At 35.8% G+C, this 19,740-nt stretch overlaps 1 protein-coding gene across 2 annotated transcripts in view; it reads right to left on the reverse strand.

Annotated features, from left to right (window-relative positions):
- The window catches only part of LOC124369206 (mucin-12-like), a 90,000-nt gene that overhangs the window by 27,130 nt on the left and 43,130 nt on the right, over positions 1-19,740 (reverse strand). For both annotated transcript variants that reach the window (XM_046827042.1, XM_046827043.1), the window contains 2 exons: positions 14,358-14,593; positions 8,985-9,281 (listed from right to left, as the gene is read on the reverse strand). In XM_046827042.1, coding sequence (XP_046682998.1) covers positions 8,985-9,281; positions 14,358-14,593 — 533 coding nt within the window. The remainder of the gene's footprint in view (positions 1-8,984; positions 9,282-14,357; positions 14,594-19,740) is intronic.

Genomic DNA, 19,740 nt, shown 5'->3' on the forward strand with positions numbered 1-19,740 from the left:
GTTACAATGATTCCTGTCGAGTTTGTTTTACAAACTTGAATATTATGATCCTTGCTTCCCTATATATTTATTACAATTTAATTCATGTTAGAGAAAATATAAATAAATTTGACAGTCAGAGTTCAATACATGAATATGACACTAGGTATAAATCTAACTTGGTCTTACCTAGAATAAGACAATAAAAGCCATAAGAGCTTTAGCTACCAACAGTTAAAGATGTTTAACAAGTTACCAATTAATAGGTTTAAAATTTTTATTTCTAAGTAGCTTATCTGTAAAGCCTTTTACACTACTGATGAATTTTTAATTTCTGATTGTTTAGATATTTTAACCTAGTTTTAGTACTTTTATGTACCAATAACAAAACCTATTGTAATACGAGATATTATGTAACGGTGAATAAAATCTGAATCTAAATCTAAAAGTCTGTTCACACACGACAGTGATGCTCGGCATTGTTTATAATTTTAATTTTAATAGCTGACACTGTTCTTTAGTTCTTGTTACCAACTGTCCGACACTGGTTGCGGCAGTGTTCGCGAGAGCTATTGCGCCCGTTTAGACTAGCGATGTTTAGTTGAATACAAAACTTGCGCCATTTTTTGCCTGTGTATACGCAGTTCAGTCGGGATTTGGATGTGACCATGATATCAAAACATAACATCATTTCATTTGTTTTAACCTATATAATTTGATGACAATCGGAGCGTATGTGAGAAGCAATCGTTCATAGACCAAACGAGGCTTCGGGCGTGACACGAGTGGTTAGCGGTGGGCGGTGAGCGCTAGATTAGGTGGGGACTTAAAAGTTTAATGTTTGTGTTCTACTTATGAGGAACACCCAACACTAACCTTGGCAGACATGAGCAGCAGGGCAGTACCACACGATGGGGCTTCTTCTACACATTAAATGTTTCTCCTGCCGTTCAAACCTCAGCTCAGTCTGCCATTGCTGTTCAACAGAACGCAAACGCCCCCTTCTCGACATTACTTGTAACTAACCCACTACTTTCTTCTCCAAAAGGTATCTTATTAAGCTTTGTGTATATCCAACTGACATTCTGGTGTACTCAAAAACCCGGGCTGCACCTCTTATCAAACTGTCAAACATTATATTATTCAACGAACCGAACTCTGAAGCCTGTTTATAGCACTGTACATTTTAGGCCTGTGCTATCTATCTAACACACGTCTTTCCAAAACACTATTTTCTCTAAAAAAATAAGAGTTGGACAACTTCGTCCAGAGGCACCCCTTCGGCGACTGAATAACACTTAAGTTCAAAAGACCCGTTTGTATGGCGGTTACTACCGCTCTGCCGTGTTACCGCTTGAAGCATACCACTCGTTTAATGCCGAAATCCAATGGTTGGGCTCGGATAAACGCTATTTAGCGTCCTGCGTGAGGTGGCCCTGCTGTCAACAAAACCCCAGGATCTAGAGTAGTGCCTCGATTGTGCACTCTGCGCGGTGACGGCCCTCGGCGCCGCGCAGTAGTGGTACCAGTCCGGGTCCGCCTGGAATTGCACCACACACAAAAACTTGTTTTTGACTGAGGGCACCCCAATCCTACGGTGTGAGGCGACCCGTGCCTAAGGGATGCATGGCGCAGGGGTTGTGCGTCGTAAACGGAGCCCTTGGGGGTTGGGCCCCCCCCAAGCGTAAATAGCCTTACCTGGTCATGCGGGGCTCTGGCTGGGTAGACCGTTATTTCCTCGGTACTCGTGGGACCTTTTATGGATTCTTTCAACAAAAACACAAAAACACCAACAGATTTAGATCTGGAGGAACTGCAACGGGCAGTTGCATCCGGCACCCAGGCCTTGGATGTATCTGCCTGTTCTTCTAGCGCTACCACCATCGACGACGATGTAGTACTCGATGATGCTAGCGGAAGGGTTGAGTCCATGGACACAGACACTGGAGCATGTGTAATGGACTACAACCTTAAGCTCCCCTTTAAACTGCGCAAGCGTTGGGCGATAGAGCAGAAGAAGGCCGACGGCACCTGGCTTCCGGACAGTCAATGGAGGAGGCATACGGGCAAGATGTCGGCCAATGAAAGAAGGAAGTTGAGGAAGCAGAGGGAGGCAGCACCGGAGGCAACTGCAGGTGCGCTCTCTACTCCTAGTGGGAAAAGAGGGCGCTCGAGCGGTTCTTCTGCGGAAAAATCCCTGCCGAAGAGGCGCCCGACCGCACCTCCTGAGCAAGCAGCGCATGCGACGAGTACCAATCCCTCAACGGAGGAGGGATTGGGAGAAACATTCAGGGAGGTTCTGACGGGACATAAGCTAGTCTTGGTCCCTGCGAACTTTCCTGAGAGGCGCCTCTCAGAGGAGGAGGCTATGGAGCTTCGGGGGCGCATTCTCGACGAGGTACTCTCAGCAGGGGGTGTGTGCCTACAGTTCAAGAGGTGTTTCCCGGAAAGGGGGGTCTCGTCATGCTATGTGGCAGTGACGAGACCAGGGATTGGCTGCGGGGTCTGGCTCCGGGGCTGGGGATCGGTGGCCCTGGGGGAATAGGGGTGATCTCTGGGGACTACAAAGACCTCATAAGATCTACCAAGGTCTTGCTCACGGACAGGGTTGTCGTTACAACCCTTATGGGAGCAAGTGTTAGTGTAAAGGCTACGAGGGGCTGTCCGCAAGGCGGCGTCCTCTCTCCTCTTGTGGATGACCTGCTAAATTCTTTGAATAGCAGCGGTGTCTTTGCACAAGGGTACGCAGATGATATTGTGATTCTTGTGAGTGGCAAGTTCAACACAACAATCACGGAACTGACCAATGCTTCTCTGAACATGGTGGGAAACTGGTGTGATAAGGTTGGCCTCACTGTCAACCCCACCAAGGCTGCCGTGGTTGCCTTTACCAGGAGGCGACAGATGGAGGGCATTGGTCCCTTTCTATTTAAAGGCTCACCCGTTGAGCTGAAGCCTGAGGTCAAGTACCTGGGCGTGATCCTAGATAGGGTTCTAAACTGGGGACCTCATCTAGAAAGGGTCATTGCCAGGGGTAAGTGGTCTCTAATGCAATGCAGACGTGTGATAGGTGGGCCCTGGGGACTGAAGCCGAGGCTCTTGTACTGGCTTTATATTTCCGTGGTCAGACCTGCACTAATGTACGGTGCTGTCGTATGGTGGCCAAAAGCGGAAGCCAAGACGGTGGTAGCACGTCTGGCGGGTATCCAAAGGATGGCCTGTCTTGCTATCACTGGGGCTTTTCCTAGTGCGCCAGGCGCGGCTCTGGACTGCTGTCTTAATCTCGCCCCCCTGGACATTGTCATTCGAGCTATGGCCAGGAGGAGTGCCTACTGTCTTCAGCAGACGGGACTCTGGTCGGGCTGCAGCTGTGGGCACTGCAGAATTGGCACTCTGATACAGGAGGATGTTTTGCACATGATCTCTGATCAGATGCCACAAAAGTTTTCCTTTGACAAACCCTTTAGGATTATTTTACCCTCAAGGGATGACTGGTCAGAGGGGAAGAAACCTCTCCCACCAGCGGAGCTCGAGTGGTACACAGACGGCTCCAAAACAAAAAGCGGCACAGGCGCTGGAATTCTGGGAGTGAGACCATGTAGGGAGCTGGTGGTTCCTACGGGTCCGTATCCGACAGTCTTTCAAGCGGAGGTCGCAGCCATTATGGAATGTGCTCGTGAGAATCTTCGTCTGCGATATAGGGGCAAGACGATTAACATTTTCACGGACAGTCAGGCAGCGCTGATGGCGCTGGATTCTTGCGCAATCAAATCCAAACTGGTTTGGGATTGCTATCAGACCGTTTCCTCCCTTGCCAGAATCAACAATGTAACCGTTTGTTGGGTTCCTGGTCATGAGGGGATTCTTGGGAACGAAAGAGCTGATGCCCCGGCCAACCAGGGCTCAGCAACAATCATGACGGGCCCTCAACCGTTCTGCGGTGTTCCAAGGTGTGAATCCTCTAGGGTTGTCTGAAAATGGATTCGCGCGGAGCATGAGAGAAGGTGGAGGTTGCATCCGGGTTTGAGAGTGAGCAGAATGGTATTACAGTCACCTTCCTCCAAGGTGGCTTCGGACCTTCTCTCATTAAACAGATCAATGTCCTCTAAGGTCATTGGTCTCATTACGGGGCATGGTCACCTGAAGAAACATCTACACAGAGTTGGCATCCTCCAGGAGGATCCGCTCTGTGGAAGGTGTAATGAGCAGGAGGAGACTGCTGAGCACCTGCTCTTTGATTGCCCTGCAATAGCAAGAGAGCGGTATGCCATCTTTGGTAGCTTGGACAGGGGTGGTGAATTTTCCCAGGAGGACTTGATAGGTTGTCTTCGGCGGTTCGTTGAACTGCTGAAGTTGTAGACTGGTAGGCCTCATGGTGTTTCCGGGGTGCGCAAAAAGCCCTTGAGGCTTAAGTGCATGGCAGTAGGCCGCCCCAAGAAAAAGAAAAGAAAAAAAAAAAAAAACCGAAATCAGAAACGATCGGTCGACCGATTTTAAATGTCCAATGCATTGTTACATTTTTTTTTTGGGGGGGGGGGTGAGGCTTGCCATGGCACAGGAGTAAAATTAACCAAAATAAACTCACTACACTAGTGGAGGTATCTTCATTCACAATTTCACGAACCACGTCGCGTAAAATACGTTTCGAGCTAAATCAGTTCTTGATTCAAGAAGCTGTCAAATCATGTCTTGATTTTATAAGTTCTTGGAGACGGAAAAATTATTTTTGAAATTTTCCCGGTTCTCAGAAAAATTCACAGCTTATTCCCGGTCCGTTAAATTCCCGGTTTCCCCGCCGGGTGACCACTCTGTATATAATTATAAATATATCAAACATGTTTAGTTTGATAACTACCTGAACTCAAGAAATAGGTAATATTATTAGCACTGTTACAACCTCTTAGAAATTTATATATTGAATTCTTCTTAACATGAACTAACTTTACAAATCAGGAGCTATTAAATTTTACATTTCTAAAAGGAAGTCTAGTTTAACTCATTTTCAGACAAAGAATTCTAATTTAATTTTACTGTTGGGTTCATTAAATTAATTGTTTGACAAATATCTTTGTTGCTAATGTTCAATTTTTTAATATATTACGTAGCCTAATTTGTTCTGATGATGTAGAAATCCTTACAGATTTCCTCAAGAATGTTGTAACTTCCTTGTGGGAAAATTAATTAGAGTCTCTTCTGATGTTTTAAAAATTGAAAAACTTCTGTACACTATGCTGACATGTGAAAAACAAAAAAATGAACTGAATAACAAACGTATGACAATATTAGCCTGTATAACACTGACTGAAAATGTACTTAAAAACCATTCATGTTGTTATGATTATAATGAAGATTTTCTGGAATTGATGTTAGTAAATCTAATTGCCAATTTATATTTCCAAACAGTTTATTTTCATGTGGCTGAAGAAAAATCTTTAGAAGCTGTATTTGCCAGTCTTGGCATCCACCAAACACTAAATAAATTTGTTTTGTTTAGAAATGTATAGGTAATCAAAAGACAGTAAGTTTATAGTTTTTATAAATGTGTGTAACATTAACCTGCTAATAAATTTTTTTTTAATCCCTACATTACAATATTTTACGTTATATTTTTCATTTTCAATTAAATAAATAAATGTGATGTTATATTTCCCATTAAAAATTATTAAAAGTTATCCTGAGATCCAATTAAGTCATAACTGTTCCAATATTAACCCTTGGTACGCTAAATAATCAGTAGGAAAAGCTACTGTTACACTTAATTTAATTTAATTTTTTTTTCTAAAGTTTATTTTTTTATTGAATATATTGGTTAAATAATATATAAAAACACATGTTATGTTAAAAAATTATTTTTATTATTTACATAAATACATAATAAAAGTTTTCAAGTAATTTCAATTTTTTTTAATTTAATTTTTTGAAGACTTGATACATATTAGTCTAAAACAAAATAATTTGGCTTTGGTACACTGTTAAAAATTAAATTAGAAGGCACAAAACGGTTAGAAAATTGCACAGTTAGAATTGAGCTTGAGTGTGGAGACTTCAAAACAGTCATCCGGATGGAGAGCAGGCTTGGCATCGCATGTCTTGCAAAGATAAATGGTTTCTTTCCTCAGTCCTCTCTTCAAACACACGACGGACCTAGTTGTTCCTTTTTCCCTTTTTTCATAAAGTGAGTCTTTCCATCCAATCTTGTGTCATGAGGTCCTTGGGAAGGCTGTCCACGTCTTCTTTTTGGCTGAATTCTCATCTTCTCAGCTACTAAGGATCTTATCAAGCTCTTTCTGAAACTAAGTGGCTCATTGGTTTTTTGTAATTTTCAATTTGTACTTCTTTGTACAGTAAATAGGCATCTATAATGGATACCTCTAAGAGCCAAAAAAAATTTTGCGGTACCATTTTTTGGTTTGTCTCATAAACTCATATGACGATATGAAATGGTCACTGCGATCTACAGCTCCCATGTGTTTTGTGGCCTTTGAAACTGGTGGATTATTAGGCCATTTGCTTGCCACTTCAGTGACATCTGACTTGCTACCATTCCCATGAGTACTAAGCATGTGTACCACTCTTTTGTCTTTACATGACAGCGCTAAGATATTTCCTTCTCTTTGGGAGATAATACCACCTTTTTTTAACTTTTTAGTGTTCGCTTTTAGATTAGGTGGCATTTGTTTCTGTGTTGGCATTACTGTACCTGTCAAATATGTCTTCATGTTCAACAATTCATTGGCCAATTCGGGACTTGTATAATATCTATCGGTGTAAACATGAAGTCCAGTTGTGGGTGCTGAGGGGTCTTTCATGATCACTGACTCGCAAAGTGACTTTACTATTTGAGTTGTTTTTAGCAACCCAGAACCCGGTATAATATCTTGTTTCCCAAAATAAGGAATGAAGTCATAAATATACTCATTGTGGCAGTCAGACACTACAAAACGTTTCAAACCAAACTTGGTTGGCTTTTGAAGGTTATACACTCGGAAGCTTACACTTCCCTTAAAAGAAATGGTACACTCATCTACAGCGATTTTTTCGCTGGGATTATAAAACAACTTTGTTTTATTCCTTACATGATCAACTATGGGTTTTATAAGGAAATCTTTACCATTATTATCGTCTTGGCCATGGTCATGATTGAAGTGAATGGTCCAAAAATTATTGAGGAATTCATCTTTGGAAAAAACATCCCTATAAAATTGTACTCTACTATCCCATTTATTTGTAAAATACGTTTCAATACAGGGAAGTGGCATTGTACCCATATTTATTACAGTACCTATAAAGGCTTTCAAGTCAATAGGAGTCAAATCATTCCACTTGTTCATACGTGAATGTGGTGAACAACTGTGTGATTTCCTTATGTTTGCCTGGTAATTAGTTTCACTGCAAATTAGTTCAATGAGACTGCCGTTAAAATATAACTCAAAATAATCGATAGGTAATGAATCTACATCTATAGCTGAAGCAAATTAGGCCCTTTGTTGATGTTGTAAATTGGTATAGAGTTTGATGAGCCAGGATCATTGTTCGAAACATCATTCCATTGGTTAGGCCTACCTGCAATGTTTTCCTGTACTTCTGAACCATCTTCTTCACCACTACTGTCTTCATCCTCTCCACTTTCATTGCGCAATAAACTGTTCTCTAAATTAGAATCTAGGACGTTTTCATTAATCGCACTTGAAACTGTTATATCCATAGCACCTAGCACAAAATCATCAAAGTCAGAATCATCAGGATTCGCCATACTTCTAAAAAATGAATAAAAAATAATATAATAATTCACAAAATACAACTATATCACTTTGGTAACAAAGACGAACTGGGGTACACCCACAAAACCAAAGCAAATAATCACTAACTACAATAGACGTTGCAGTATGTTAGGTTACTAAACAAACAATGCATGTTCAGCTGTTGTTTTCACGAGCGAGTTTACCCGCTCCGAGCATAGAGACGGCAGGCCGAGTGCGCGCGCAGGCGGTCACGGACAACAAAATCCAGATGTTGCGTCTGACGGCAGCTGTTCTGATGTGTCACGCTCCACCAATATCACAATAGAAGACAAGAGAAGCACTCATGCACATTCTGACGGCATTTTGTGGAACTTAAATGTATATAATACGTTGTTAAGAGATACCGCAAATTATATCGCTTAACGCGTACAAAGGGTTAATCCTGGAAATAATTGTAATTTTGGTTTACAAACAAAGCGAAATAGTAAGTATAGTAAAAATGGGAAGTAAATTAGTATGGTTTATTTGTTTTAAATGATAAAAAGCTTATAAAACGGACAGAGTGCACGTTAAATGCCATAACACGGTATGTCCACAGTGGGTTCAGTTGTCTATTAGTGGAGGGGGAGCGAACGGAGCAACTAGACCAGTTCTGTTTTAAATCGCACTGCAACTACTGTATACACCCATACCAAACTAGAGCGCCTTCTCACTTTTTTGATATTCAGAGGATGGATCAAGCACCCACTACAATTACTCATGTGTCATCAACAATGTCTTTCAAACCAATCCAAACATCAAAAGAGATAACAGATTTTCAGCAAAAGATCATTAGGAGAATTTTAAACTCAACTCTAATACAGTATTTCTCATAATTTTGGAATCATTGACAATATGTACTGCTCTCAAGAATCTTGTCAATAAAGAATGTTGGTAATTGTATATTAAGGTTCACAGTACCATTTGCAAACTGGGAAACTTAGATAATAGTTTTTTTCCTGGCCTGAATGGTTGAATTCATTGGATCTAATAATAGGAGTGAGATAAGAATGCCACTGGGAATCAGTGAAATATGTTGAACTTAAATGCTACTTAATGACATATACAACGTTTTAAAATTGCTAATACTTCAATTATTTGTATCCCTTTCTCTCAACCTGATAAGTACATAATACAGTTAATATAACCAAGCACTTGAAAATTGGCCTTGTATTGCACTACTTGATTTCCAAATTTTTAATAAATTATACCAAAGTTACCTACCTTTTCCACAAGTAATTGACCAAGAAGGTAGATGTGTTGTGAAGATACTGCATTTATCATCATGTTTTTCAACAGACGGAATAGCACTTGGGTATCTGGATGGAGATTGTACCATTCCTCAATCATGTCATGGAGTACAGCTTCTTCAGTGATAGGATGGATCATAGCTGAGACTAGAGCCATGTTTGCAACCACATCAGCCATCTTGATACGACTTTTGCGCAGACGTGCCAGTCGATCACCTTTCGTACAGCGTCGAACTAACTTCAACCCCTCCACTAAACTCATTTGGTTTACCTACAAATTAAATTAAGAATAGATTTCATAGTAAAAATAAATTATAAAAGATAAATATATTGCAATTTCCAAACAACCCACATAAACACTCTCTATTTTACTAAATAATTTTAAAAGGTTTACTTTAACAGTTTCTAGCTGGTATATTCAGGAATTGTAAGCGATTTCATAAATTTGTACTTGTAAATAAATTTTATAAAATTATTTAAGAAAAATATAGCAGAATTTTTATAAATTTGCACTCGTAAATAGATTTTATAAAATTATTTAAGAAAAATATAGCAGAACTTTTAAAAAATGTCTGTGTCATATTATTATATTTTAAGCATATTATAATATATTTTCTGAATTGTATATAAAAAAGGTTAAATATTTAACTTCAGTTGAATCATGTCTATGGATTTGTGATGAAACTATAGACTGAATTTAATTATAATTGACTGGTAGTATTGGCGCTGCCACTTCATGCCAATCACCAATGTGTTATCAGTTGCGAGTAAAAAAATGAGATACAACAAACAGTTCTCTATGTTCTGGAGTATGGCAAATCTTGTTAGCAAATACGGTGTAACTTCTGTTCCTCTGCATCTCAACATTTAGGATTCACCAGGAAGAAGATATTTTTATATGTTCAACACTATTTGAATAAATCACCATAGTAGAAGTAATCTGAGTTCCAGATATTTGGATATATAATTGAAATTCTTCTGTTATTGGGGGCTTCAGCTCCCGGATTTAACCGAGGTTGTTAAAAAAATTTAATAACCTTTAGGGAAGCACGTACAAAATTATGCTGAAGATACCAGGTTTGTTTTTTTTTTAAAGTGGGAATGCGCAACATTGCGGCGGCATGACACCGTTTGCAAGGCCATCATTAGTTCTACCAATCAATTACCATACCTTTATTCAGTTAATATAAGGAATAGGGTCACACCGTATTGCAAATCCTTAAAACTAACACATACTAAGATATATATACTAGTACATAACTAAGCGATCTAAGGTTATGCTGGTTAGCTCATACAATTCTTAAATGTGTAAAGAGCATGATCTGTCAGAAAGCCTTTTAACTAATATATAAAAATTTCTTGCTGTCATTAATATTTAATAAAATTTGAATTTCATTATAAAATTTTAACCTCACGTTAGAATTTTTCTTTTTAATAAATTCTAAGTAGTGATGTAATAAAACTAAATAATTTTTCCTCCTAATATCATATAAATATTTAATTGTGCACTGGAAATTTTCTAACACTGTTTGTGATATATACATATAATAGATTCATAAATATATAGACCATACACTATTAATACTTAGAAATCAGCAAATAAATATTTCATGGGTGTCATACTAATTAAACACTGTTCTAATGGCCTTTTTTTTTTCAATTTTGTCCACATTTTTAATTGTAGGCCTTCCTAAACACAAATTCCATCTGTAATATAATATTGCATAAATACATTAAGATAATTTTAAGAAGAAAGATACTGCACAAAATCACATTCTTCCAATAACAAAGATATTGTCAGGCCTATACGCAACTACAGCACTGATTACCAAAGCGTTTTTGTTCTACTTCATCACTATCAGTAATGTGTTTATTGAATGAACATTACAAATAATGTGTTCTCAGTTGATGAAAAACACAAAATTATTCATCTCACTTTCAGATGTTTCATATGTAACATTTTAAAAACAGGACATTTGCACCAAAAGAGTTAACAAAGTAATGTATATACATTTGAGCAATCAATATACCGGTACACAAGGAAATATCAGTTAATTACAATTTATATTTTAATATATGTAGGAAATAGATCCTAAATAATGAGGAAAAAATAACAAACAAACATTGACAACATTAATCAGCCTTTCTTATAAATTCGTTAACTAGAGGAATCTATACAAAATTATAACAGCAAAAATATTTAAATTTTTCAAAATACATCAAAAAAAGAAAAAGTATATACTTATATCTACACTTGAGATTTAAAATGTTACCTGTATTTATTGGAAAATAGAGGTGAAATAGAAAAATTGAAATACATCCAATTCCTGATCAATTTGGGTGGATCAAACATAATGCGAGTTAACCGAGATGGCTTAATAAATCTTAAAAGTTAGGTGACATTTTCAAGAGTTGTACATGATCATACATGTAATAGGCTTTAACGCCAAGTTTTGGTTTTTGACCCCGTCCAATACTATAGGTATATTTACATTTGCAGTCAAGAATCGAGTAAGTGCTGACAACACAGAAACAATCCTTGTGACTTTTCGGTGAAATTGAAGATCAAATCATTGTGTTTGATGAATAAGGTGACTGAGATATCTTTGTCTATTGACTACCAAACATCATGGCCACTCGCCCCATATTATGGGTTATGGAAAGAGGCGAGGAGAGGGAACATACTGTTCCATGACTCCCACCATGCACCGTCTACTACAGCCCTGCTCTTTTCTGATCTTGCATTGTACACAAACATGTCATTGACTCTTGAATCTGTTATCTGCTGGTATTATTGTCTTCTTTCTTCCTCAAGTACTTCTAAAGTCTAATCAGTACTTCTGTTATTAACAACCTGTGAATGAACATTGATACATATTCAAATAACGATCATCCAAAGTTTAAAGATGAAAAAAATTCAGCCAATTGTCGATTGATTATGCCTCATAAGGTAAGAAAATAGTTTTTGTTATGATATGATTGCTAAGCAGAGATGGTGCATCGCAAAGAGCACATTACACGACCTTTCAATACTTTAAAGTAAACAAAAATAATTATTATACTTGTATGTTCATATATGGCTGAAGAAAATAACCTAAACTAAAGCTAATGCTACCCAGTGGATGATATCCGCTTCCACTGTATGTAAATGAATATTGGGGTTTTAACACTCTACTTTTTTTTACATAAAACTTAAAATTATAATTCATAGATCAAATAAAAGAGCAACTCAAACAGCTTTGCTTGTTGTCACCTGTGCACATGCAAACGCAATGTTTCCTCTGACATCTGTTGGAAAGCGATAGTAGCAAATATGGTGACTCGTGAACAGAAGACTTGTGTTCTGCCGTTTGCAAAGACCGAATCTGTAGTAATTGTGCAACATGTAGTCCGTATAAAGTTCGGTTTTGATTTTCCAAGTGATAACAACATCCGTAGATAGTATCATCAGTTTCAAGATACTAGCTGCCTTTGCAAAGGGAAGAGTACGAGACGAAAAAACGGTTAGTGAAGAGAGTGCTGAGTGAGTGAGAGAGACTTTCATGCGCAGCCCACAGAAATCAGTTTGAAAGGCTAGTCTTGGATTAGCAATTCCAGTGACAACTGTTTAGAAAATTTTATGGAAATGCTTACAACTACATCCTTATTGTTTGAAGTTGTTACAGGCTCTAAGGCCTGCAGACTATGTGCCTATTTTGCAAACTAAATGTTATTGCACAATGAAGATTTTCTGGATCACGTCATTTTCAGAGATGAATCAACATTTCACCTCAGTGGACATGTGAACACTCACAATGTGCATATCTGGGGATCAGAAAATCCTCACAGATGGTACAATTGCAGCGAGAGTCCCCTAAATTTAATGTTTTGTGCGTCATATCTAGGCGGAAGGTTGATGGGCCTTTTTTTTGGAAAAAGATCAGTAACTGGTATTTCTTATCTTTATGCTCTAGAACTATGGCAATTCCTTCAATTGAAAGAAGATGAACCACAGAACTTCAATTAGCAGCAAGATGGTGCACCGCTTCAGTGGCATAACTCAGTACACGATTGGTTGAACTTCACTGAACCAGACTGCTGAATTGGCCGCAAGGAGCCTAATGACAGAGGTTGTGTCCTATGGCCTCCATGTTTACCCGACCTAACGCCATGTGATTTCTGCCTTTGGGGATTCATAAAGGGTTGTGTGTATGTACCTCCGCTACCAACTGACCTACCCAACTTAAGGACAGTATTGATGTAGTTGTTGCAACAATCACTCCAGACACATTGATCAAAGTTTGGAAAGAACTGGGTTATCAACTTGATGTATCCAGTGTGATGAATGGAGCTCACATTGAACACTTGTAAGATTGCAGGTATAACTATTTGAGTTGCTCCTTAATTTCAAGTAATTATAATTTTAAGTTGCATATAATAAATACTACTGTACTAAACATTAACACTCCAATTTTCACTTATAAATACCCTGTATTGTAAACTCTACAGGGTATTTGTTCAACTTGAATATATTACTGTAATCAGATGGAGCTTTATAGCAATTTCAAAAGTTTAAGACTAAATGTGGATAGTTCTTACATACTAGGTTGCCTAATAAAAACAACAGAGGCAAGATTAAAAATAATACACTATGATGAAATAATCATATCACCAGAAGACCCGGCTTAACCCTTTAAGATTGGGAGGCTTCAAATGTAGCCAAAACTCATCTCTTGCTCAGTTCAGATATTTTAGTCTCAGGTGGTTGTCCTCGCAGCTCACCGGGCCACGCATAGTGCCCGGCTGTGTTCTGCGTCACCACTTGGTGCACGCATAATCATGTACATCACTCTTACTTGGATTTAAATGACAGTATTTGACATTTGCCTCTTTAAGTGACTGAGATTTAAATACTCTCAGTAACTCTCAAATAATTTATAAAGTTTATTACCTTCAAGGTTGAAACTTTATCGAATGGTTAATTATTATTTGCTTTTAAGTGGACCAAGTAACATGTTATAGGTTGATCTGTTTTAAAAGTATTTTTATTTGTAAAATAAAAATACCATGTCTCAATATAATCTCTATTATCAAGCGAATATAAACTCATTTCCATATTTTGAGCTTCATCTCCACCAGATGCAATAGTTTTTTTAATAAGTAGAAAAAGTATACTATAGCTGTTACAGTGACACAAAGTCGGATAAAATATATGCAATGGGTTTTAGGCAAGCAATAAATCTGAATTAATCATGTGCTAGACACAGTGTACATCCCATTTTATTTCATTTTATTTGGCTAATTTAATATGTTTAGAATAACTTGAAAAAAGTGTATAGAAGATTTTTGAAAACTCATTCCTTCTTACCTCGTTCAAAACTTTGGCACTATTCTTTGTTCTAACCAGTAGAATCAAATAAATGTCTCTAATATATATGATTTCATCAGTGTAGGACTGGAAAAGATGGCTGCTGCTGATGTTGGTGACACACTGTAGACAGACCTCAATAAGTCGAAGCGCCTGGATGTCTAGGCGTGCCTCCGCCATGATTTCCAGCCGGACAATTAACACCAGACCCATTTCTGTCTTGATCAGGTTTAACACTGAAACAATATTATGTCCCATACACAATATTGTAAACCATAAATATATTTATTTATGTTATGAAAGTATTAAAAACCTTTATACTATTTAGAAGAAATCATCATACATATACTGATGTTAAGATTTATATTGTATATGTAAGACAAATTTTGAAGTCAGATTTTTATATCCTACGAAGAAAAAGTGCTAAAGTTTTTGAATAGACGCACATGAAGAGATAAGAAAGAGTAATCTTTAATTGAAATGAGAATGAACTATAAAAACATTCATAGTTGACTGTTTTTTAAATGTGAATAATAAAAAAGCCTTACAACTTAAGTAACTAGGGTTTAAATATCAATCTTTTATAATGCAATCTTATCTGCAACATTCTTTGTAATGATGCTGTAATTATTTTTATGTTAAAAGGGCCTATAATTCTTTTTGAATTACCTAAGTTGCTAATTCTAATTTACTTTATTGAAGATCACTTTAAAAGACTATTTCTGAAATCTCAACTTTAAAAACAAAGCTCTCGTAAAGCATCTAAACTCCCAACAGAAGATCACAGAAAAGTGGAGTGTTCTATGATCTTTTTAGACTCGTATCATCAAGGAAAATTGTATCTCCAAACTGGTAAATCAAACTGTGATAGGAGATTAAACATGAGTATTCATGTCATTTCAGAATTTAAAATAAATTTGAACCAAACATCAGTCATTACACATAAAGTAAACAAGCTATGAAAGAAGAGGACTGCATATAAATGCTTTTCTAGAAGGTTGTTTCTCCGTACCATAACTTAAGCTTGTCAAAGATCCACAAAGGCAACTGGTGTTAGTTCCTTTTAGTAGCCAGCCTTGATGAAAGATTTTAGGTCTATGACCTGATAAACAACAATTACAGCCAAGTCTGAAACTAACTTGTTTAGGAAGTAACGAGTGAAATCCAATTGTAAATGAGTCTCTCTGAACCAATTCATAACACACACATAAAAAGACTATTGTGAGATAACTATCCATGAAAATTTGCTGGATTGCCAGTTGTCAGACTTCAAAAAAGGAATTACTTTTGATATTTTATAATATTTTGGGAAATAAACCTTTTGAGAGAATGCTGTTGAAAATATTAATTAGTTACAGTCTTTTTACAGCCTACATACTTGATACATTCTGTGAAAATTATACAACGTAAATACCACTACCATTCTCAATTGTTGGCATTATAAAGAGAGCCATGTCAAGTAAAACGGTTAGGTAGTGTTTTCATAGAAACCTATAGACATTTCTTTAATTCATTCAATTTTGTACAATATTAGCTTTGACAGATGACTTTTTATTTCGATTACGCAACAATTCCTCTGGTTATATCACAAGAATAGGGATGTATAGAGAATTTTTGCAAAGGCCATACCTGTCCAAAATATCCTCAAAAGTGACCAAGCCTTACGACTATTGTGTGTGAAATCCAAAATTTGTACTTGTTCCACCTACTTCTCTTTCTTGGTATATTTGAGTGAGTTTAACAAAAGATCAGTCGCATTTGAATCGCCACTAGTAGTGAAATCATTGTACAAGTCCTTAGCATATCTTCATGAACTCTTAGGTATGCACATCTTGGCAATAGCTTAAAACAGTTAAGTGAATCAGTCAACATAACTTAATTATGAAGAATAAATCTTCTTTAAATCTTGTATTTAAGTCTCGTAATAGCTTGATTGAAATTCCACCTAGACTGTCAAAAAGGCCTTCACAAAGGAATCTGTACTCCCACAGAAGACAAATGTAAATGTAATGTTGTTTCATATTATTTCTTGACAATATATAATAGCAACATTCTCCTATTTAGAAAAATGTGCAAGTTAGCTGCTTTTTTTATATGTTGGTTTAGATACTGTAGCAATGTTTAACAATGAAACAATACAAGTTTTATTTTTTTAAATAATAAAATTTAAATTAGAAAAATGTATATATAAGATAACTATGATTTTAGGTGAATATGAAGTGGTTAGTGTGTAATAGGCAGTATTAGAGAAGCCGGCCAGATAGATCTTGTCTGATGATTCTGTCTATCATTACTCGTAACATTAAACAAGGTTTCTAAACTTGTTTAGCTTGTAGTTAAAACTGATTCAACCAGGCAGATAAGACAGAAGAGGGGGTTTATATATAAACCCCCCAGCAGATTATCAGAGATTATCAGTAATCTTAATTTTTATAAAAATTAAGATTACTGATTCAACTCGAGGCTTCCTGTGTCCTGAGAGGAATCTATGTTTGTTGTATTGAAAGAAGTCTTCAGATTATTATTGAGTTAATATCGACTAGGGTGGAATTTAAGTTTTGAGTTATAGAAACCATTTGTTTAAAATGTTAATAATATTCTTTCTTTTGCAAGGATCTTTCATCAATTTATAAATTGATCTAGATTATATTTATATAAATTTATATTCAATTTTAATACCATTATATGGAGGGTCATCTTCAGACTGATGTATTTCACATGGTGTGAACCAGAAAACTTAGATGTTATCCTGCCAATCCCTTGTGTTTTATATTGTATATAACTGCAAGACAACGTTTAAAAACACAACAAATATAAATAATAACATAATATTAATAATGTAAATATTATAATATTACATTTTCTGTATTTGAATCACAAGGCACAAACAAATATAACAAGTATTTTGAACAAAAAAGTTGTGTACTTATAATATTTAATTTAAATTTCATAATTTTATATAGCTGTAATAAACCTTTAAAACGTAATTATAGCCTAGCGTATAATAAAAATATAGCGTAATAATAAAAATAATTCATAATCTCAACAATACTCATTCATAAAGACAGTATTTTACAACTATATGGATGTAGATAAATTTCATTGAATGAGGAGCTCTTATTGGAATAAAACTATTGCTGTAAAAGAAATCAACAAGTTCCCAATACTTTTTAATTTACCTCCTTTAATACATAACTAAATTCTTTTTGACCCAAACTTTTATTTATATACTTATTACACTTTTAATGATACAAATCTTTTATTAAGTTTTATTCAGCTGATAATTGTTTTTAAATTGTAAAAACCTTTATACTGTTATACTGTTTATACAGTGGTATCTTCGATGCTGAAAATTGTTGGAAGAGTGTGTATTTCCTTTACAGCAAAATTTTAATTCTTTTTAAAACTTCAATTATTGTCAAAAAATTACTTGATAAAGTAAATTATTAAAGAATTGTATACAGTATTTCTTTTACAGCAATAGATAAATTTGTTACCAAATTAATTCAATATCCGAGTTTGACAGAAATGTATATACACATATCTTCTTTATGCATAGAACTACATTATAGCAAAAAATTATAAATCCAAGAAATTATTATACCAACTATATTTTACAATCTGTTGTACAATAATAAAAACAAACAAAAGGTGATGTTTTATTTAATGAGTAACTTATTGATACTTCTATAGCAATAATTTTAGTTCACATTTTTGGTATTGATAATATAAACATTCTTTGGCAGATTCTTTGGCATAACACAAGTAGTTTGTGACATACTTTGTTAAAAAAAGAGGCTAAAATACTCATAGTAGGAAATTAACGTTAAATATTTATAGTGTAACGTTTAGTTTTAATATCCTTTAACTCTTCTTCTAATGTATCCCTTTTAGCTTTTACTTCAAGTTTATTTGCTAGGCAATCTTATTCGTGAACTACATCAGATTCATATACTATAACCTCTACCACTATCTTTCTAACAAACCATTTTGTTGGGAAAATATTTCAAAATAGTGCAATATTGTATGATTATTTGCATTTTAAGCTTTTCCCTTGAGACATGTTCTAAAACGTTTTAAATAGATCCAAAAAGAATGTTGTATTTGTAATATTGTATTTAAATTCTGAAAAGGTTGTTGATTGACCCATTTGGTACTTGCACAATAATTAAGTCCAACATAATGGTAAGTAATAAGTGTTATATATCGTTTTTGTTTTTTTGTTAGGAAACAGACGAAAATTAAAAATAATAAAATTACGTACTTACCCAAGTGTTGTTTCTTTTATTTGTACATAAATAAAAAAAAATTTGTACTGATAATTTTTTGTTTTCTAAGTTTCACTCCATGTAGCTTTCACATGACTTGAGATACTAAGATACTGTAAATGTAAACAATATGCACAGTTTTGTAGTGAACAAAAATACTATTTTATATATATATATATACACTTATTTACAATACAAGAAATTTTTGTGATAAAAATGTAAAGTATGTACTTCTTTTTTTATTAATCACGACTGGAGTCGGTTCTCGTCCTCTTTTCTGAATGTGTAGGCCTAGGGTAGTGCTCTAACTTATGGTAACATGTAGAATGGATCCCGTAGTTACAACTGGGACACCAAAAAACACTTTTCTTTCTTTTTACCCTTGCGTTACAGCGCAAACTACATAAATTGTTTTATTTTTTTCCAGGTAAATGTGCAAGTAAATGATTACCATTAGCATTTGGTTTGTTTGTTGCATCTTCCTGGCTGACACAAGTCTACATCTTCTACAAGTCTTCTCTAGACATAGGAGAATCAGTATTTCTGTAGTACAATAAATATGCATCAAATACAGAAATGTCAAGGAGATATACAGAAGGAGGCGAGAAATATTGTAGTTCGAGCACAAGAGAGGTGGTAGATGCTTTTATCACTACAATCTACTCCTCCCATCTTCAAGTTATAATATTTGATTACAACGGGTTTTACTGCACATTGTCCCTTTCTATTCCTAACATTGATGTCATCAGCATGATAAGCTGTTGTAAGTAGGTAAACAGGTTTTCTGTGAGCTTTTTATTTATACCCAACCAGTAATGTTTTGTTTTTCATGTAATATATACTTGCCTGTGCACCTAGTTTTGCCTGAATAACCTCTTTTGATAGACCTTTGGTGTTCTCATTCACTGTCCCTGTAAGAAATGTTTTCATACCGCAGAAATTATCAGAAAGAGGCAACTTCGTATAAAAATGTTATGTGAAAATGTGGTATCCTTTATTGAGATGATTGCAAGAAGAAAACTGATCAAGTACCACCATCTCAGTGAAGGGATCATTACCTTCAGCTATAAAATCCTTCCTACTGTATAAAGCAACATTCAGAACATAGTTAGTTT

Source organism: Homalodisca vitripennis, chromosome X (genome assembly GCF_021130785.1).
Source record: "Homalodisca vitripennis isolate AUS2020 chromosome X, UT_GWSS_2.1, whole genome shotgun sequence".
Taxonomy (NCBI): Eukaryota; Metazoa; Arthropoda; class Insecta; order Hemiptera; family Cicadellidae; genus Homalodisca; species Homalodisca vitripennis.